Consider the following 24,230-nt stretch of genomic DNA (forward strand, 5'->3'; position numbering starts at 1 on the left):
CTTGTAATTAGTGCTGGACATTGGCTGACCTAATCCGGACTACAGATTTAAATATAGAATCCTGATTGGCGGATTCGATCCGTCATAACCGGATTCGCGGAATCAGTCCGTAAATCCGGATTTGCGGATTCAATCCATTCTCTGGATTAACGGATTCAATCCGTAAATCCGAATAACGGGTTTAATTTATAAAGCTGAATTAATAGTTTAAAAATCATGTTTATAATAATAAATATTGTATTAATCTTAATCAATATTTATTTCTATGTAAATTTATTATTTATCACATGCATATCCATATTATCTACATCATTATATTTTCCAAAAAGGTATTTAATGTTGATTTATAATAAAATCTGGTATCATAATCTGGATTAACAATTTTTAATCCGGATAAACAGATTAATAACAGTTGTTTCAATGCGGATTGATCCGGATTGGTAATCCGGATACGGATTTATCTGGATTAGATGTCCAGCACTACTTGTAATCACGGTTTATTTGTTCGCTAGACCGTCCCTCTATAAAATATATTATATACGTACCTGCATACATTCAGCGTCCAAGAGTAACTGGAATTTTTACGCTAAACTAGTTTTTTACGAAATCAATTTTAGATTCTGAGTGGAACGATGAATGTATTGATTTTACAATGATGTGCATGTTTTTTTTTATTAATTTTTTTTTTTGTGACTATCATCACGGTTTGAGGCAGTAAAACTGCTTCGATTTTCTTCAACAGTATCTTGTTCGATGGGAAAGTGAATCTAGTTGGTGCAATCAGGAGGTCAAATTTTAAAATGCCCAATAGTTTTCAAACAGGCCGGGAAAAACAACATAAAAATTAAGGAAAAACGGGAATTTTACCTAGAAAAGTGAAAACATTTATAATTATTTATTAATGGTAATAAATTCATAATTATTATTTAATAGTTATCGCATGTTTGTTTATTTTTCGGTCTTTAATACTTTAATATTAATATTTAACAGTCTATGAAATCATAGAAAATGTATTAAGCTTTAAGTTATAGCCTATAACAAATTTAAAAATAATAATAATTATTAATTATGAATAACAAATAACAATAGACATAAATGTCAAATGAACCTTCACTATACATTGTTGTTAAAATTATTATTTTGAATATTATAAATATACAATATGTACATTAGTATTAACTATTTAATATTTAAAAACCTCGTAAGTAGTAACATAACTTATACAACTATCACTAGTAACTGCTAACTAGTAGTATGATACTGCGACTAGATAATAGATATAGTATTGTTATCTATTGTATTCCAATTTTGAATTTTTAAAATAATATTGCTGTTAAAAATTTTAAATATTATTGTAATGTGATAATAAGACAGTCCTGCCAATAATCTATAGTATTTGATTATTTATAATCTATGTGCATTTGTGAATTGTGATAATAATATGCTGATCGATAGGGTTTCTTTGGTATCGGTTTTGAAAAAAAACCGATACCGATAAAACCGATACCACTGATATCGGCCGATATCTAGTATCGGTTCTAGTATCGGCCTATCCCTAATATTTTATACTAATCGGCACTTAGCTAGTCGCTGAATAGCGTGAACCTAATAACCTATTATTGTTATTTTGAAGCGGCGCAAGCTGATCGCCGCCGAAATATTATTATTATTTAAAGGCGCCAATCGCCACTTATTATTATTTTCTTATTTGTTATTTGTTATTTGAATTATTGTATGGCTCGAATAGCCAGCAATTTACACTTATTATCTTGCACCAAGAGCGCTAATCGCCGCAAATTTATTATTGTATTTGTAAGCGCAATTCGTGCATTTTTATTATATGATTTATTTTGTGAGCGCAAATCGCTACATATTGTTATTTCGTTATATACTGACACGATTCGCCGTTCATACTCTTATTATTGTTAGTGTGCGCTAATCGCCACTGATTGTATTTTGTATTATTGTCAGTTCGCTCTGATCTCCGCAAGCTTTTATTGTTATTTATTATTATTATTATTATTATAGGATAAGAGCAGAGCCAAAAGGGCTAAAATTATATACAAGTATTTGTCGTGCCAGAGGGGTACTATATTATTATTATGTTTGTACAATTTTTGCTAATAATTAGCAAAATTATAATTAGATGATATAAAATAATAATTATTATATATCATCTAGTGCATTACACAATTTAGTACAATTATTTGAGTTACCTATATATTTTAATTACTTCTCCTGAGTCGCTATACCTGACACACACAGATACACAGGTCGGTCAGTGTGTGAGTATCATGCATAAGTGTACGCTGACCGGGAGCACGGTCTATTATCGTACCGTACCCGGCGCGAACACCTAGTGTGCAACCCCTAAAAGGAATAAAGCTATACATATTTTAGCAACATTTTCTGGTCTGAAGTTTTCAGGATCAAAAGTCCAAGGATATGAGTACAAATCAGGACTATGATGAGTAAACAACGGGGATAGAATACACGTTGTTCCTATCTAAATCTGAAAAGTTTCCACCATCATTGTTCAGTTTAATTAAATTGTCCAAAAATAGTTTTGATTGATTTTTTTAACAATAATACATGTTATTTATAGTTATTTGTTAGTTTAATTTTTTGTTTTTTTTTTTGTTAACTGTAACGCTGGTAATAAAAATATTAATTAAATACTGGTATAAAAAACGGGTGATATATTTATTATATTTACTATATAATGAATTAAATCCACGGCACCAAAATAACTCACCGTTGTTGTTGGTAACGTCTATTTTAGCATCAATTGCTTTTTTTCTCTGGCCAAATTCCTCTTTATTCTCTTTGATAACCTAAATATGACAAATGTATAGATAATATCAAGCCATTTGGTTGTATTGAAACAACTTGTTGCATATGATACGTCACCATCCCGATTAGTGTCTGTTAGAGCATTATTGATAATTGTATTTTATAATTATATAATCATATTTTTTGTGTGAATAATAGTGCAATGAATTAGTGCGTGTAAATTAAAGGGTGATCGTCAACCGTCCCGATATTATAGACCGATAGTTTCTTACCTTAAGATTTACTATAAACAATATACCTTCATCTAGATTCTAGAGTCTACGACATTGTGCACAACGCCTTGTTTCCTATTTGGTCCGTAACATAATATACATATTATTGTATATTATGTATTAGAGTCAAATTAACGTTAACATTCCATCGTTATTCACCATTACGTTATGCACGGCGCGGATAATAATGAACGACCATAGTGATTGTTGGTGATTGTGCAGTGTTTTTAGAAATCTTTAATAAATTGTAAACGACATACTTATTGCCGACAATACCTACCACGTTTTGAAGAAAAATTAATATTGGCAATACCACGTTTTGCAATGATAACAATAAGTATGCCCCAATACAAATAACATGGGCAATAATACGTTTTGACTTGAACATGATTGAACATGATAATACCACGTTTTGCTTTGACATTAAATGTGGCAATACCACGTTATGCATTAAGCATCAGTTTTAAAATCGATTTTATTCACAGAAGTAATCGATATAATTAAATTCTGACTGCAAAATCAAATTCCTCACATTTTTTTTTCCATAAAAATCGATGTTTAACTCGATTTTCGAAATTTTGGCAATACCGCGTTTTGGATTTGTGTCCTTCAATTACAACATTACAGTTATTATAAGATTCAATAGAATTGTTAAGATTTATTAAAGCGTTGCTACGAATTGTAGTGTTCTCTTAAATAATATTTTGGTACCTAGGCTTTTTATAATGTTTTCGAAATTATTCAAATATATCAACGTTTGTTGTGTTATTTTGATTATGGTATAATTTTAAGTTATCTTCAAAGGTTATTAAGTTATAAATAATGTTATAAATGATGTATGTATTATATAGTTACACACATTTTAAGCATACAAATAAACATAAACATTATTTGTCTAAATTAAAAGTATTATTTTTGTTTTAAGAAATTATTATTGATGTAAAAATGTAATGTATCTATCACCTAAAAAATCTAGCTTGCATTTTTTTGTAAATGGGACATTTTTATATCTTATCAATAGCTCTTAATAACCAATAATATGGTTCATAATTTTATTAATAAAATATTATATGATGTTGAATATTCTTTAAAATTTGTTCAGAATAGTTGATAAAATACGTTGTATTAAAGTTAAGTTAGTTGTATTAGAGGAGTGAAGAAAACTTCTAAACATAAAAAACTACTAACACTATCGTGATGAAAAAAATGAGTGCGTAACTTTAACTTAGCATGTGTTCTTATTGATACCATGTCTTGTATTCAAAAATTAACACTGTGCATTAATAACTTATATCTAACACGAGCATTGAAAAAATAAATTAATCTTATTAATAAATAGGGCATCATTGTATTGGCTTCTGATTTCGCTTGTATGTTGGTCTTTTGTCTCTTGGCCGAATCGTAACAGGATAACCGTCAACACTCCTCATCAACAAACCTAATTTTAACTTAATGTCTGTTAATTTGATATCTGTATGTATGCTAAAATGTCGCAAAAATGTTGACACGGTGACTTTCATCGACAAAATTGCATATTTGGATCCTGTCATTAAAACATTTAAATACAATATGAATTTATAGTATTATTAATTTATAGAATTTATAGTATTACAATATGAATTTTGGAGTTATATAATATTATTATGATTAAAAAATATATTACTTTACCTATACAACCCCTTGGACCACCACTGAAAGGAATAAAGCTATATCTATGACGTTTAGCTATATTTTCTGGACTGAAGTTTTCAGGATTGAAGTCTCGAGGATTTGAGTACAAATCAGGACTTAAATGTGTGCCTAATGGAGCTAAAACACACGTCGTTCCTTTTGGCAGTACATAATCACATGAAACTAAAGCACAGATAATTTAATATCAATATACCCCGGTAAAATATACACCAGTAGGTGGTAACTGGTAGTAAATTTTAAGATTCACTCACATATTTTAAGATCTTCTTGAATTTCTCTTAGTAGCAATGGTCCTACAGGAAATAATCGAAGGGTTTCTTTTAACACTTGTTCTAAGTACACAAGTCTAGTAGTGTCTTTAATAGATATCACATGGTGACTCTCATCAAATATATCGTAAATTTCATCGTATACTTTATCCTGTAATATAAATAATATTTATCAACAAACTAGTTACGTACACACATTGAATTAATTTTCATTTAAATAAAAACCGAATTAATATAACTGTTCTTAAAATGCATTTTTTTTGCGTATGCAAATAAAAATATACACGGTAAACATTAATGGTTTAAAATGTTTTACAATGACTTCGAGGGTATTTCGTATATTTGTTATAAGCTAGGAATCACATATACTTACTTGAATATCTTGATCTATAGCTAACATCAAAAGACAAAAGCAGACTGTGATAGCACTGGTTTCACTGCCCTGTAATTACATTTATATTTTATTGTATTCAACACATTGTTCATAATATGAAAATTATACAAGTTATATAAGATATAACTGATATTTTACCCCTGTCAGCATGGTTACAACCTCATCCCTAATATCGGAATCTGAAAAGTTGCCACCATCATTGTTCAGTTCAAACAATGTGTCCAAAAATAGTTTTGATTGGTTTTCTAAACAGTCATACATTTTATTTAGAATTTGTAAGCTTAAATTATTTTTGATTATACTGTTACGCTGGTAAATATAATACAAAATAATGATTTAAATCCCCGGTCACAAAAAACTCACCGTTATTGTTGGTAACGTCTATCTTAGCTTCAATTGATTTTTTTCTCTGGTCAAATTCAGCTTTCTTTTCCTTGATTACCTAAAAATATCAAATACAAGTATTTATAAGTAATATCCAGGTAACATGACCGAAAAATATGAAAATTTATCAGTGTAAGATATTCTTGGTCGCTGATCAAATAAATCAAAACTGTTTGAAAATTTACCATGTATGGAAAATGGTTATTTTAACATTTTGTGAACATTTCAAGTATTTGTTTTTGAATTACAACAAAATATCTAAGATCAATAGATGAAAATTCGTTAATTTACCGGTGAAAATCCAATATTGTAATAATTTTAAAATAAATGATTATAAAAACTAATGTTACTTTCCGGTACATTTTTAAGCTAGAAACATTTCTGGGAAATCTTCAATTAAAATTTATATTGTTAGCTTTGTCTTATGAATTTATAAGTGAAAGATAGTATGAAAATTTTTGAACCTTAAATGCATATACAAATAATCGTGCATATGTAATATGTATCCTTAATATTTTTGAAATTCCATTAATAAAACTTATAAGGAACCTTGCATTCCGTCTCCGGCTTTTTTAATAAGAAAAAATTTTTACAACATTTGAAACTTTTCTCAATGCTATAACTTGCATAAAAAGTGTCAAAAATATTACAATTCCTGGAAAATTTAATTATCAATATTTTAGTTATTAGTTTTAAAGTAAGGAGTTAAAAAAAAAAATCGGTTTTTCAAAAATTGGTTTTGCGTAATGGTTTTTTTGTTTTTTTTTTGTTTATTATTAACATTTTCTATGACTAAAGGAAATTTTTAATTTTGACCTTACATCTCAAAAGTACTAAGATGTTGTACCAAAAAAACACACATTATTGTACAATTAATCAGCTCAGTTCAGAATCTAAAACGATAGGACATTACTCAATATTTTTCCCTCTACAAGAAAAACCATGAACCGTAAATATGTTTTTGTTAATAAGTAACCATGACAACGAAAACCGTACGAAAAATCAGTCAGTAGCAAAAAACGTGTATCCAGCCCAAAATCATATTTATGTTAAAATAATAATAAAAATCGATTTCTTTAGTTGTGAGCAATGATTATAGTGGAGATTCTAATAAAAATAAAATCATTGGTTAAATTAAGTATACCTTTTAATTTAATTTTTATAAAAATATGAACGGAGGAATTTTATTTTCTTATCTTTTTCAATGATATATAACGACATACTTGTAATGGAAATTTTCTCACAGTTTCGAAGACTCTTTGCTGTCCAGTAAGTTTTAAATACATTGAAAACACGATTTCAGGATATAGCCATGGTTTGTAAATTCGCATCCCTTCTAATTCTGTTGTTCTGAAAATAAATTGACGTGGTTTATAGTTACGAATTAATTTAAGGTACCAAAAGAAAGATGTAAATAAAATATTCAGTACGGTCTAGTAAATAGTCTTGGGAATTATGAAAAATAAATTTTTTTTCATCATTGCAGAAGAAATCGTAATGCTAATGATTATCATGTTTTATAATAAACACAGTGCAATATAAAATATTATTCATGTCCTCAAGACTTTTTATTTGTATTACGTTACTATTGCTTCGGCAAATTCACATTCATTTTTGCTTGTTTGAGTGTCGAGATTGTAACCCAGGGTATTTTCTAGAAATAATACAATATCCGATAGTAACTAGATAGTAATTATCTCAAATATAGAATATTAAAATATTATATACTTACGACAAATAGTATCAAGCGCAAATGGTGCAATATAGTCCCAGAGATCGAATGCTTGTGTTTCATTTAATTGTTTCGCGACATTCCTTATGAGGATTTGATTTTTCTCGATAAATACTGGGAAAAACTGTTCCAAAAGTTTACCATTAAACAAGGGAGTGATCATACGACGATGTTTCCGCCATTTGTCAACTGTAACCATTTTAAATGATTTTGAATTGTAATAAAATTATAATACATATATTTGCATCCACTAAAAATTATTTTATTGTTATTTTATAAGAATGCAAATTGTTTAAAGTGTTATTTAAAATTTACCTGGTGCAGTAAACAAGCCTTCACCTAAAATACTTTGGAAAAATTTGTACAGACAGCCTTTTTGAAGGGCCTTTGAACTATTCAAGACAATCTAAAATAGGTATAGTATAAGTTTTCGTTGATCTATTTAAGAATATTCATCTTTTTGAAGCTATTAATAAGTATTTAGAAATAGAAACGCAATCAAAAAGTTTAATATTCTTTAGATACTCCCATTGTTGTTCAAAGAAAAAGACGTATTTTAAAATTGTGAATGTAGTTTTCGTACATATTAATGTTTATAATTATATAACTTCAAATCACAAATTGGTAAAAGACAAAAAGTTGTATTTGTACTTACGTTAACCTATACACAAACTAATAATATAAAATATAATTATGTCAAACTTCGTTATAATTATTACTCAAGTGATTACCATTATAATTGAAAAGTGTTATTAAATTTATACATGGCTTTTAAAATATTTTGGTTTTTTCAAAACCAAATTCCAGTATATCTTTATTGTTTTAATAATGTAATTACTTGTAGGTCTTCCGGTTTGATAATGATAACTACAAAATATGGTCCTAACCACGCTCTAAATGGCTCTAGATTATAATCTTTCTCGTAATCAAGTATTCTGCTCATGATCCCTGATGAACATCAAAAAATATAAATTGGTGGAATATTTAATTATTTTTTAGGGATATATGATTTTTTTTACGTTCTGGCGTTAATCCAATAAATTGATACGCTGTTCCAATGAACGGGTACGCTGGAAGTCCCGGCATTCTGGCTTCCAATTTTTCAAAGTGCCTGTTGCGCCATTTAAAGTAGCACCACATCACCACGAAAATAACAACAATTATGTAAACAATTATTTCAATCATTGTCAATTTGAAATTCAATTCCACTGCGACTGACCGTTTTAAATGACGCTTCTATAAAAAAAAAAACATACAACGCACGATTTTATACGTAATATACTATACACCGCATAATATAATATATTATTTGCTGTTACTTTCAGATTATTTTTTGTTATGTACTACTGTTTACTCATAGAATTTTGCATGTAACTATACGACAACCGAATAAAACAAAAACTATTAATGGATTTTATTCGGTGACACAATTACGCCCTTCTTGTATATTGATTTTAATGTTATCAGATTATGTTATAATGACATACAAATGTGAAATGATTATAATTTTATTCTTGATCTGAATCTGAATTAATTTTAAATAGGTAGTTATAAACCCAGAATAGGTAAATTGTGCCAAAGAAAAAAAGCCAAAAGTCATATATTGCTAAATGTGGCCTAGGTATTTTGAAATGTAAGTACGCAAATTGCGTCCCGGCACATTTACTAAAACATGCAAATTGATACACATATTATTATTATTTAAAGTCAGTAAATAAAAATTAGAAAAATTATGGACTATAATATCAGGGACTGAAACCTTACCGAAAACAACCCGTTTTGAAACCGGAATCATTTGAATATTAGAAAACGTAAACTCGCAAAACCCTTATTTAAATTAGTTTTAGTATCTACCAAAACTTGTACTTTTACTTTTATCAAAAGGTTTTTTAACATTAATTTAGGTTTCTTATTTGAAACGGGGTCTTATTAAGTGACAGATATGAGTACATTTTTGTTTATTGAGTCCTAAGCAAATTTTAAGATATCTGGTTAAAAATTGGTATTAACTATTGACCCGCCATAATTGACACCAATCGACAATACAAATATTTTATTAAAATTTGTAAAGAATCGAAAAGGAACCAGATTTTTACATAAGTATGAAACCAAAAGAGGAAACGAAATATTCATTTTTCAAGAAACCAAAACATAAATTTTTGTTTTTTTTTAAACTGAATGAAACCTAACCTAGCCGTGGTAAAAAAAATAGGTACAATTATTTATCGTGGTTTAAATATGAAGTTAGAAGTTCTAAAATCTCCATCGCAAATACCTTAAAAGATAGTCTGTTGATACATCTATAGGTGTCCATCATCTTAAAGAATAAATAAAAAAAAAATGTGCCTACTAAAAAAAATAATATTATGTTTGTTGCTTCTGGTTTACGCTGTATACAGGGTTATTTTTTAAACACGCTCACCCACATTTTTCCCTTAATCATACATTTATTCGAATTCTGATTTTTAGAATTTTTAAGTTTACCTAAAGACCATATTTTCAAATTCCTGATAATTTTTGTACTACCTAAGGAGTGTCTTGTGGCGATACAAACATAAGTATATTTTTCAAATAAGAACCTCGCTTTTTACTGCAAATTATTTAGCGGTTATGTTTCTTAAAAATGTTGATGTATCTAAATCGAAATTCTAATAATATGTAGTTTCTGAATTATTAAAATGTTTGTACTAAGGATAGTATAATCTTTTAATATGGTTTTAAAAAAATATAAGCTATATGTAATATTAGATGTAGTATTTATTATACTTGGATAATTTTTAGACGTTTTTATGTTGATAGATCAAAAGTAATTACTAACATTTTCAAATCATTTAAGCCCCCCAATTTACTTAACCCATGACCATAGACATATTATTATTCTTGATTCACAAAGTTATAAAACTCAAAGCTACTCGTTCGAATTTTGATTTAAAATTATCAAAAAAATAATATTTGCTGAATTATTAAAAGTGAAAAAGTTGTTTCCTATTTAAATAACATAAGTTTTTGTATTGTCACAGGATCATCACTGGAACAAAAAAACTACCTACTTTATTACTACCTAATATAATAATAAGTTTAATAGTAAAAAAAATTATATTAATAGCAATCATATTATCATAAAACACACGTACCTAGTAATATAGTCTTCGCTCAGAATCGTTGAAATGATTTTGAAATGATTTCATATCATTGAATTCAACTTTAACACTCCATTAAAGTGTCCCACTCTATAACTACTGTACAGCTGACCGGTACTCACTTGTCCACTTTTTTTTAAATTGGTTTTTTGCACTTGTTAAGCTATAATAATTACCACTCCATCAACCAAATTGAGAATGCGTGTGTACATTTTAAACTATAAATAATTGCTTATGTTTATCGTATAATCTGTATTTATAAATGTATCGTTTAAATTTGAACAGCGGTCGTCAACCTATTTAATGTCAAGGGCCAAAGAAATAAACATACATTTTTCACGGGCCACAATTTGAATAAATCTTAGCACCTATGTATAATAATATAGTCATATCCAATTTACTTTATTTAAAAGTTCTGTTAGGTAATTAACATGTCATCTACAAACAGACAACGTTTTGACCAGCTGTTTCGAGTACATACTATTATTACTATCTTGATAGTTTGTGGTATTTATATATAGGTAATGTCTATTTGTATGTAAATACTAGATCATAAATTTTTCTCGTGAGCCACACACAATAATTGCTCTGAAGGCCACCGGTTGTTGACCTCTGGTTTAAAATATGTATTTCTACGTCGTGCCCAAAGGCTAAAAAAAGTATTGTTTATATCAGTTGGCAAATCTAAGTAGTGTTGTTTGTAGTTTTGAATAAAGTAAAACCACAACAACGGAAAAGCTAAACGGAAAAGCTAAAATATCAGCAATAAGTGAAACACCTTTAAGATAATATTATGTCAGCCAATTGTTGTTGCCTATGTGCATGTTTTTGGGCGATGCTTATTAGAATAATTATGTATTATTATTGTTGTTGTTGTTGTTATTATTAGTATTTTATTGAAATCAGGCTGGATAACTTTGTGTAAAAATAAAACATAAAACAAATTTTTACACTAATAACATTTAAAATAAATGAATAGAAAAATAGAAAATATGTGTAGAAATTAAATAAAAAATAAATACAATTTTACAGTGTACCTTTATTAATAGAAAATAATTATTATAGGAAATATTATCAGAAAAAAATTAAGATAATATATTTACGATGAACTTCGTATTTATATTTAAAAATAAATACTATTTTATTGTATTAATTAGGTTCATATAAATATTAATAAATGGCCAAAGAGGTCACATTATTCCACCGTATGAAGACATAAACAGCCCAGGATGCCACAAATTATATTCATAAATCATAATACTTATTCATTACTCAATAGTTATAAATTATTTTTTATTAGTGCGATAATGATTATCATATATTGTTTAAATAGTAATATACCTATGAATTATGATTACTATTCAAGTGATTATCATTTTTTTATTAAATAAATAATTTTAGATTCTGAGCGGAGCGATGAATGTATTGATTTTACAATGATGTGTGTTTTTTTTTTATTTTTTTATGTCTGAGGACACCTTTTAGAGCAGTAAAAATGCTTCGATTTTCTTCAACAATACTTTTTCTGATAGGAAAGTGAATCTATTTGGTACTTTGGGGGGTCAAAAGTAAAAATTTCCCAATACTATTCACAAGCGACAAGATAAACAAAAGAAAAATTAAGGAAAAACGGGAATTTTTACACAAAATTGATTTTTCACAAAATTGAATTTGGTTTTTGGTGTAACTTTAATACAAATGACCGTAGATACTTGAAATTTTCACTGGTTGCTTATATTTGCATATTCTTTATATACATTATAACATTTTCAAAATATTTTGATTTATTTTAAACTGTTTAGGGACATTTTCATTTTCCAATTTGTTTTAGTTTTTTTTCTAAAGATATCAATAAAATGTTATTTGTTGGCTAAAAAAGCTTGAAAATTTAATAGAAGGCTTCTAGTATATTGTTTAAAAGGCAGATAAAAAATATTAAAAATCCTTAGTCACAGTTTTTTTTTCTAAGCATTCAAAGTTCATAAATTGACAAAATATGGAAAAATCATGAAAATTATCAAATTATTTTGAGTTAAAAATTCGTAAAAATTTTTCTTTTTCAATCTAAGGTTTTAAAATGTAATTCAAAATTCCTCATAAGTTTGTCTACCTTTATCAAAAAAAAAAAATGTCTATAAGAAAGTCAAATTAAATTTTTATGAGCGTTTGAAATTCAAATTTTTACAACATTGGATATTCACTCGATTTTTCATGTAGCGATTTCCTTATTTTGTTGTAATTCAAAAACGAACGAATTTAGATACTTGAAAATTTCACTGAATGTTTATATTAGCATTTTCTATACACCATAAAATGTTGAAAATATTTTGACTCTTTTTGAGCTGTTTACGCACATTTTCAGTTTTCAATTTTTTTAGTTTTTTTTTCAATAAATATCATATCAATAAAGTTTTATCTGTTGGGCCAAAAAGTGTAAATAATTAATACAAGGCTCCTGATATATTAATACAATATCAGTTGAAAAATATTAAAAATACATAGGCACAATTTTTTTTTATAAGCATTTAAAGGTCGAATTTTGATAACATTTATCAAATTTATAATTTAATAATTATTTTGTAGTTAAAAATTTATAAAATGTTTTACTTTTATAGCTAAAGATTGTAAATTGAACACAAGGCTCTTGGCTCCACGTAAATAGGTTATATATAAATTACTTTATTCACAATAATATCATCAAATATACTTGGTAATATCATAGGCTGACTGACGGTTTTCGCTCAGAATCGTTTTTCTCATACAATGATTTTTTATCATTGAATTCAAATTTAACACCATCCATTACAGTGATCAACTTGTAACCTACTGTACAGCAAAGCGACATCCACTCACCCACCTTTTTTTTATTATTATTAACTAAATTTATTTTTTAAAGTTAAGTAAAGTTAAGATAATGTTATTTGTTAACTTAATTTTAAAATGAATTGGTATATTAAGAATGTCTATCAACTCAATGTTTTATTTAATTGAAAAAATAATAAATAACTTAACTTAACTGAGTTAAAAAATGTCATTGACTTACCCAGCCTTGTTGAAATGTACCTAAATATTTTGAAAATTTCATTGCACATAGTAAGTCTTATATTATATATACAATTGTTAAGTCTCCGTGAATAATGGTTTTGAATTTTAAAAAAATTATTATAATATTGTTGTAATACTTTGTTTAAATAATATTATGTAATTTCTTTCAAATGTCTATAATTATTAAAAGCTCAAAATTGATCATGTATATTTTTATAATTTTTTGTTTCCGTATGAACTATTCTGTTATATCTTATATTAAATTGTCAAGTCTTAGCTGTAAAAATTGAAGTTATATAAATAGATTTTTAACATCTAATGATTTGCCAATTTTCACGAATTTAAGGAATTCTGTCAACATTTAAACTTCAAAAGGTTACAAATAAAAATCGAGCATATGTGTCTTTAATATTTATAAATGGGTAAAATAAAAACGTAAAAGAAACCTTGAATTATAATTTCAAGCATTTTGACGGAATAAAATTGTTTTTATTAACAGTGGCTAATAGAAAAAAACTAATTACAAAATCTAAAATGTTTTTAATAACTCAGTAAGCGTCAAAATATTTTAGAAAACTAAAATATAAACATTTGAAGTGTTACGGTTTTTCTTTTTCTAAAGGTAATCAATAAGTGGCGTAGGTATACATAATTTTGGTATGGGGGAATCAGAAAAATAGTTTTTAAATCAAGGTACCTCTACATATTAAAATAAAAAATAATAATACATAATATACCTAGAATATTTAATACATTTTATTTAAAATCCACAAGAAAATTTAATTTCCTTCTTTTTAGTTAATTCATCAATTACTTCTTCAGCACTAATAGGAATATATTTGATGGGTATGACACGTTCCCGGGAATTTTCCCATCACTACATCCGAGTGCATGGGGACTCGATCTCGACTTCGGTCGTCATATTATCACTGCAATATTCGTCATGAATCATGACAATATGTTATTATTTATTTTATCTAAATATAACTATATTTTAGGTTAGAATAAATAATTATTCGTTGTAAGAATAATACTGAAATTACCACTGAGAGAAATCTATATGATGGTGTATAAAATCCTGCAAATACCACTGACTGATAGACCGATCGCGCTACGGCTTCTCAAAAACGACAAAACTTATGAAATGTAAAATTGTGGTTCCCCATACTCTAAATGTACAATAAGAAGGGATTGAAGTATTATAATTTTGACCTAGTCCTTTACCTGAAAAACACAAAAGTGTGCGTCATGGTTAAGTATATTTGTTAATACTATCGCAGATAGTTACTACTATAAATTATATCGTCTACGTGCGCAGATATTCCGGACAACTTAATGTCTGGACATCTATTATAAGACATGAATGTCCACCAGTTGAAGCTTGAACGATTTATCTTTGGTATTAGAAATACATTAGTATATCATAAAGGCAGCTGTATATAATAATAATATATTCTATTCGCGAAACGATGTCAACTAATTTTTCTCTCGACATCAAAACTCCCCTGAACCATATTGTTTTATCACGTGAAGTCTACACAATTATAATGACAGTGTGAAATTAAATGTTATTTTCAAATCAAATAAATTCAGAAATGTGTTTATTCCAGGTTAAGCTATATTATGTGCAAATTGTTTTTCAGTTGAATAAAAAAAAATTATTATAATGGTTTTTATTTTAAGGTTACATTTTCATTTATACGAGGTAAAATATTTAAATCTAAGAAATTATAATTAAATAAGTGAGTTGCGATCCTTGAAACTGTTGTAACCGATTTCCACAATATTTTGTTTTACCCTTAAGGAGGTGCAATTTTAGTAAAAGTGAAACGTATACGTTGATCCATCTTAGATAACGTGGTGAAGTGCATCGTCGTCGTCTCGGTAACCAGTGATGTGCTACTATAGGAATATTCCCCAAGGAACGTTCCCGGGATCAAGGAATATTCCCCAACCTCTCAGGAAGTTTCTTTTAAAAAAAAGTTAATTTAGTTTAAACAGAGAGGCAGTATAATATTATACGTAATAACAAAGAAATCATTAAATCCAATATTTACAGTGACAACTGAAATTTAAGACGTGCATATAACTCAATTAAGTTTTACTTCTAATGCAAATTTAATAAGTTTTTGGAATTTCCAAAAATCTTCCTATTTTCTTGTAATATTTTTGGGTATAAAATATTTGGATTATTTACAACCACAAGTTGAATTAAACATTGCGTCATAATTTGAACAATATTAAAAAACTTATTAGGTATATTGTCGGGAAATTCCTAGTATCGGGAATTTATTTTGCATATCCTTAGCCGTAACCCTAAGGAGTAAAAACTAGGCATTTCATGTTGCGTGTAAATATGGCTCGCGACGTACATGTGAAAAATTAACATTAGTGTGACGTGTTGTTCGTAATGAAGTGCTCTCCAACAGCCATTAAAAACCCGGTTTGAAATGATTGCCATGGTCATTACATGTTCCAATAATTTCACGAATCTGCATAGTAACTAAATACCTACGATAACATTTAAATGTGAATGGTATTTAACTGTTATTCTTGAATAATTGAATAATTCATGTTACATTTTTGATTATAAACATCACTGACAATCCTATAACTACCCGGCTACCATACAGGCTCACACATTGTGGCGGCGGTAACGGTAAAAATCAGTAATATTGTAATATTATAATATTGTCAGTCGACACTATGAATATGGGCAATAATTATATTGAGAGTAACAATTATACATTACGCCTTGACGCCTTGTTATAGTATACAGACATTAGTCATTAATATATTATATTTAAACCATTGGTATACTGTACGTGGATAATATTGATACCATAGTAAATAAAACGTAATCAGTTAATTTATTATTATTATGTATTTTTAGTTTTCAGTCATTAGTTTAATTTTTCTTATTTTATTATTTATCAAGCCAAATCAGAAGGTATTCCAAATAAAAGGGTTTTAGTTTGCGTTTGGCTTTAGCTGGACACATGATTTCTACCAACGAATCGTAAACCAATAATACTGCCTGCATTTTTTCTAAAATGTTACACTGTTTGAATGTTTTAAAAAAAATCAATTTGTATTTTTTATGAATTTCTCATAGTTTTATTTAAATATAATTGTTCGTACATTTTCCTGAACTTTTATCTGACACATGTTTACTCAATTCAGACCAGGGCATTTAAAAAAAAAATCCGGTATATGTTTTTTACAGTTAAAACGTTACATAATTTTTCCGTTCATCGTTATTTAAAATTAAAAGGTTATTCAACTTTTGCATTTATCATTATTCAAAATTAAAACGTTTTCCAAGTGTTTCGCTTATCGATATACAGAATTAAACGTTATCCAAGTTTTGCATTTATCGTTATTTAAAATAGTGTTAAATGTTAATAGTTATTAAATTAAAAAATAAAAACTAATGGGGGTAGGTAATGACTAATGGCCCAAATACGGAAAATACTATAAGTAATCAATTCTTAGATTGTTTGCATGAAATAAATGTTTCTACGAAACCAATAGACCTTTTAAATAAATAGATTTTAAAATATTTCGTTATGCGTTATTTTTCGTTCAATGATATTCTATAAATTATGTTTTGAGTTATTTTTCATTTAATGATATTCTATAAATTACGTTTTGCATTATGTTTTGTTTAATGATATACTTTTTTGTAATAGCAGCTTAAAAATATAAAAACACAAAACACCTTATACTCGTAAGCATTTTTAAACGTTAAAAATTTTTTGTAGTTAAAAATGTAGGTATAAAATGTTACTTTTTTATACCTAAATTTAAAACAAGGATTCTCACAAATATTTCATACTGTAACCAGAAAGTCTAAAAAATATATAAAATTGGTTTTTTTTTATAGATATTTTAAATTCAAATGTTAACGAGATTAGATATTAAAACAAATAATAACAATTTTAGTTATTTTGCTATTATTTAGTAATATTATTATATTTTATACTAATAATTTCATTTTAAAATCCAATTTCTTTTCATATTTAATACATCCTTTATAGTGATTCTTGTAGACACCAGCTACTGTACAGCAGAGCGTTACCTAATTGCCCACCTTTTTAAAAATATTTATTTGAATTACATCGCGTACTTTTTTTGAAGAAGAAGAGAATTCAAATGTTTTAGTATTACTATTTATCAAAAACAAAATTGTCTCTAGCTTTATATCTATTTTTTAATAACACGATATGCTTTTGTGACTGTATTATTTATTTTTAACGAATTTAATGTGTTATTTATACTTGAATTGATAGAATAAATTAGTATAGGTAATTGTACCGAGTCATAATTATAGGTAAACACTATATTGAGTATTTTTTTTTAACGCACATTATTCATTATTTCACGGTAAATTTGTACGAATAAAAACAAAAATATATTAAGTATACGTCATATAGTGTGAAATATTCATAAAAAAACCAATTTTTTTAATCATATTGATTTGTTTATTTTATTTAGAATCCATATTATTATAATAATAAGAATAAGAATAAAAATAAGAATCCATATCATACATAATATTTTTATACTCAAATTATTGTATTATTTTTCTACAGTTTTTCTATAATATATACTTGTTACTTCTTTAAATTATAATTAATCTTACCATTACTATTTTTGTAATTATATTAATATATATTATCAGTAGCCACATATGTTTCTATTTCTCAAATTATTGTAATATTATTATTTTCTACTGTTTTCTTTTCGATTTATACTTTAATCATTTAAAATTATATTTAATCTCACCAATGATACACTTATTATAAAACATGTATTGGGCTTTTAGACCGTTTAAAATACAAATAAATAAATAAATATTAATTTTGTATATCTTATGTTTGGCGCTTAAAGCCAATTAATTTGCATTTTATTTTTTTATTTTTATTTTAATTTATTGCTTAATAATAGCTATTGTGTGCAAAGTGATATTTTATGATTTCGTTGTTCATTTGGAAAAATACTTCATCAATAAAATTCTATAGGACACATTTTTGCATAAAAGCTACAGGAACGACATTTACAAAGGATCTATTTATTTATTTATTAATTGTCAAATATACGGACAATACCTCCTATTACAATATTACAATATGGTAGTGTATACTGCAATTTCAAAATAATTTTACACATATTTAGTAGGTAAAGAAAGTATTTCGAACTTAATTTAACAATTAAATAGTATATAGAGCTCAATGACTGCTAATTATAGTAGAAAATAAATTTATTACCGGCGGTCATTAAAATGTTGGCAGGGCTGTTCAAGATATAGTTTCTACTGGAATGAATTTGGTAAAATGGTTTAGGATCTCGGATATTAAATGGATTTATTTTTAATTTGATTAGGGCAAGGAGTTTGGAGCAATCATTAAAACCCAATATTAAGTTGCGTAAGAATTTTGATAGTAAAAGTGAACGCCTGTCAATAAGGGTTGACAAGTTCAAAAAATTAAGAACATTTTGATATGACCCATGGATTGATCTATGAATAAACCAAATCCAATCATGAAGGGCTCCTCGAAATCATGATGACGAAATTGTTTAGTGACGTGGTTAGGAAGTAGCACGATTACAGATAGTATTGTTGCCCAATGAGCTATGATAAGACGGCATGGGATTTAAATCGTACCATCTCGCGTAGGCTTCGCTGTTAGCGATTCTAGTGGACTATTTCATAAGTTATAATATAATACAATCATTATATATATTTTTATTGTATATAGGTATAACATAACAATTATTATTAGTCTTAATAATTCGAACCAATATGAGCGCTGTAGAGGACCCCCGTAGATCAAGTGACTTTTGGATTCAAACCGTATGGCGTGTGATAACATTTTTCTAATGGGTCGTCGGGCAACCATACTATCTTAAATCGTGGGTAGTAGTAAATATTATTATACACTTAATAATGGTGTAACGAATGGATTATCTACCTATAGTTCGTGGTTTCCTCTCTTATCAGTCATTTAACAAATTCATACTGAGGAAATGGGCTTTTAAAAGAAACTCAAAATGTTGAACATAATATATAGGCATCGTTTTTGATTGGATACAGTTATAATCAATTTAAATAAAATATTATTTTTTATAACATATTAAGTACTTACGTGATTTAAACATTACAAGGGATAAATACATACTTTGCAAAATTTAAAATAAAAACAGTTAATAGTTAACGAACTATTTTATATTTAGCCATATTTTTAGAATGATTCAGTAATTAAAAAAAAATTATCTTATTAACTTTTAAATGTCTATCTTTAGGTTTCATTGGTATCATCAAAATCGGGTATATAGTTAACAAGTTACAAATATGATGTAATAAGATGTATATATGATACATCATAGTATGCGAATTTATAATAATATGTAAAATATGATACAACGTGCAGTAGCTGATAAGAAAGAAGGTCAACGACGTCCTACAAATGGGTAAATGTACGGAATACTTCGGATACCACAATATACCCGTGTGCACTTGGCAGCGCAACATTAGCAGACATCGATCCAATCAATCCAACAAATTTGTTGGTGGATTGTTGGACATTGTTGGATAACTTACAAAATTGTATTGGACATTATTTTCGCCGGGGGGCCAGTTTCCAATTTTGCACTGCCATGTTCACGCCAGCAGCGCAACTGTTTGTTGAAACATATTTTTTGTGCTACACAGGTTCATATCCATTTGTTGGGCACTGTTGGACAACATTCAGAATTTGTTGTACGTTATTTTCAGAGTCGTGGAACTTTGTTAAGTATCTTTTCAGTTAGCACTATATTACATAATTCTTATCAAAATTTCTACTGTAGAATCATAAAAAATTGTTGTTCATTTTGTGTAGTCACGCAGTGTATACGTTACGTTCATTAACTTTCAAAATTTGAAGGAATTCATTTTCCTGAGAGTGAGAATTTAAACTCTCGTGCTTAATAACTTTATAAGCTTTAGCAATTATTGTGTTTTTTATTCATTTATTTTCTATTAAGAAAAGTATTTAAATAACTTCTTGAGTGCATAATAAAAAATTAAATAAAAGTGAAATATTTATCAACTTTAAATATATATTAATAAAATATTCAATTAATTTTTATAAAATAAAAAAAAGTTTTTAAAGAACTAAGTATAAAATAAAAATTTAAATAGAAGTAAAATATTTAAATAACTGTGAATACATAATAAAAAATTAAATAAAAGTGAAATATTTATCAACTTTAAATATATTTTAATAAAAAATTCAATATAAGGAAAATATTTAATTAGTTTTTATTATAATTTTTATAAAATAAAAAAAAGGTTTTTAAAGAACTGAGTACAAAATAAAAAATTAAATAGAAATAAAATATTTAAATAACTCTGTGAATATATAATAAAAAAGGTGGATAAGTGGATGTCGCTCTGCTGTACAGTAGGTTACAAGTGGGTTACTGTTATGGATGGTGTTAAATTTGAATTCAATGATATAATATCATTGTATAAGAAAAACGATTCTGAGCGAAAACGGCCGGTCAGCATATGATTTTACCAAGTATATTTGATGATATTATTGTGAATAAAGTAATTTATATATAACCTATTTACGTGGAGCCTTGTTTTAAATGTTCAAGCTTTTTTACGCAACAGATAAAATTTTATTGATATTTATAGAAAAAAAGTTGGATAAGTGGATGTCGCTCTGCTGTACAGTAGGTTACATGTGGGTCATTGTAAGGGATGGTGTTAAATTAGAATTCAATGATATAATATCATTGTATAAGAAAAACGATTCTGAGCGAAAACTGTCAGTCAGCCTATGATTTTACCAAGTATATTTGATGATATTATTGTGAATAAAGTAATTTATATATAACCTATTTACGTGGAGCCTTGTTTTAAATTTTCAATCCTTAGCCATAAAAGTTAAAAATTTATAAATTAACCACAAAATAATTAATAAATTATAAATTTAATAAATGTTGTCAAAATTTGAACTTAAATGCTTATAAAAAAAAATTGTGCCTATGTATTTTTAATATTTTTTAACTACTATTAGAATGATATATCAGGAGCCTTATATTAAATGTTCACGCTTTTTTACCCAGCAAATAAAATGTTATTGATATTTATAGAAAAAAAAAACTAAAAAAATTGAAAACTGACAATGTCCGTAAACAGCTCAAAAAGAGTCAAAATATTTTCAACATTTTATGGTGTATAGAAAATGCTAATATAAACATTCAGTGAAATTTTCAAGCATCTACAGTCATTCGTTTTTTAATTACAATAAAATAAGAAAATTGTTACATGAGAAATCGAGTAAATATCAAATGTTGTAAAAATATAAATTTCAGACGCTCATAAAAATTTAATTTAAGTTTCTTCTAGACATTTTTTTTTTGATTAAGGTAGACAAACTTATGAGTAATCTTATATTTCATTTTCAAATCTTAGATTTAAAAAGAAAAATTTTTATGAATTCTCAACTTAAATATTTGCTAATTTTCGTGATTTTTCCGTATTTTGTCAAAATTTGAAATTTAAATGCTTATAAAGAAAAACTGTGACTGAGGACACCAAAAACCAAAATCGATTTTCTCGAAAACAGATTTTGCGTAAAAATTCCCGTTTTTCCTTAATTTTTCTTTTGTTTTTCACGTCGCTTTTGAAAACTACTGGGAAATTTTTACTTTTGACCCCCCCAAAGTACCAACTAGATTCCCTTTCCTATCAGAAAAGTTACTGTTGAAGAAAATCCAAGAACTTTTACTGTCCTAAAAGGTGATGACAGCACAAAAATAAAAAAATTTAAAAAAATTTAAAAAAAAACACACATCATTGTAAAATCAATACATTCATCGCTTCGCTCAGAATCTAAAATCAGAAAAACAAAATGTAATATAGTCATTTCATAATATTATATTGTAATAGCTAATATTCGATTCGTGAGATTTCATGCTACATTCAAGTAATAATATAATTCCGGTAGTTTATTTAAGTTATCGTTGAAAGGTGTGATCTATTTTCCTATGTATTATAAAAACATAATATTATGAATGAATACAAAACAAATATTATTTTTGAATAATAATAATAATAATAATAGTGTATAATATTATGAGGGTAAAAATAAGAGGTGTAGAATTTACCAGTGAATTGTTTTCTGTAAACGTATTATTTAATATTATTTTATTGTAGTTCAGACAATTATACTTTAATGCTGGGTTGCGTGAGTAACACCAGAATAATCATCCATGATTGATCCATTACATTTTAGTAAATCATAAAATGAACACATTTTCTATGCAACTCAACATTATAATATTATAGTTTTAGTAATTAAATTATTTATTTAGTATTAAATAAATATATAATTACCTATATGGTTTAGAAATATTTGAAAGTCTGTAGAAACTTCGTAATTGTTTTCCCCGAATTTAAAATCAATGCTTGAGATCTGAAAATATTTTATAAGGTATAGGTTAGGTTAAGTACCTATACGGCTATACCAAAAATATGTCATTAACGTCTTCAAAATCAGCTACCTAGGCTCAAAATATTTTCATGAACAAATAAAATATTAATTGCATTGTCCTTTTAAAATGTATTATGTTAAATATTTAAAGCAAACCTGTGGCTTCTCCCTTACTGACAAGCGTCATATCAATAATTTTAGTTACCTAACAGTTACACAAATATTTATTTATTATTTACAATATTTTAGTATTCAAAGATTAATTATAAACTATTGAATATTTATATTATTTGCAGGCCTTGGGTAAATGATTTATAGTATGTTGGGTGTATGTAATTACCATTTGTATGTGTCAAAAGTCAAGTTTTTTATTTTGTTTAGTTGAACATATTTTTTTCTTTTAAAAGCCATAATTTAAAATTATTTTACAGAATGGTGCCTCTTCAACAGATGAACATATCGTATTACTATTCTTTTTAGCACTCACATTTGTTGAACCATTAATATATTATAAGTAAATAATACATTGTATGGGTTTTAAAATTTAAAAAAAAACAGCTATATCATAAAATAACGTAATTAGTCCAAGTAGGAAAGTATTTACAAACAAATTTATTATTTTTTTTAAAATCTACTTACAAAGTATCATCTCAAGTTTAAGAATACGTTTTACCAGCATATCGTTAGTAAGTATTTGGTGTTTATTTTAGTTATATTAAAACCTGCGTTACATACTTACATATATAATTAAAGTTAGTAATTAAAATATATTTTAGATTCTGATCGGAGTGAAAGATCTAGTAGTTTTACAATGGTGTTTATTTTTTTTTTATATATTCTGTATACAACATTTCTACCAGAAGGGGTACTTTGATTTCAATATTTAGTATCTCATCTTTTAGCAAATTGGATCAAGATGGTACTTTAAACAGGTCATTTTTCGATTTTCTAAATAGTTATTTAATGCCACGGGGAAAAATTACAAAAAACCACTAAAAATGGGATTTTAATTTCCAAC

General features: G+C 26.8%; 1 protein-coding gene across 1 annotated transcript; it reads right to left on the reverse strand.

Annotated features, from left to right (window-relative positions):
- Positions 1-4,023: 4,023 nt before the first annotated feature.
- Positions 4,024-10,883, reverse strand: LOC132937881 (cytochrome P450 4C1-like). The gene is made up of 13 exons (XM_061004466.1): positions 10,671-10,883; positions 8,556-8,772; positions 8,375-8,484; positions 7,852-7,942; positions 7,537-7,725; positions 7,386-7,458; positions 7,028-7,154; positions 5,784-5,862; positions 5,559-5,665; positions 5,400-5,468; positions 5,009-5,177; positions 4,734-4,919; positions 4,024-4,608 (listed from the first exon to the last, which is right to left on the reverse strand). Exons 2-13 carry the CDS (start codon positions 8,719-8,721, stop codon positions 4,409-4,411), a joined length of 1,566 nt encoding a protein of 521 aa, XP_060860449.1. The 5' UTR covers positions 8,722-8,772; positions 10,671-10,883; the 3' UTR covers positions 4,024-4,408.
- Positions 10,884-24,230: the final 13,347 nt, after the last annotated feature.

The sequence above is a fragment of the Metopolophium dirhodum genome, chromosome 2 (genome assembly GCF_019925205.1).
Source record: "Metopolophium dirhodum isolate CAU chromosome 2, ASM1992520v1, whole genome shotgun sequence".
Taxonomy (NCBI): domain Eukaryota; kingdom Metazoa; phylum Arthropoda; class Insecta; order Hemiptera; family Aphididae; genus Metopolophium; species Metopolophium dirhodum.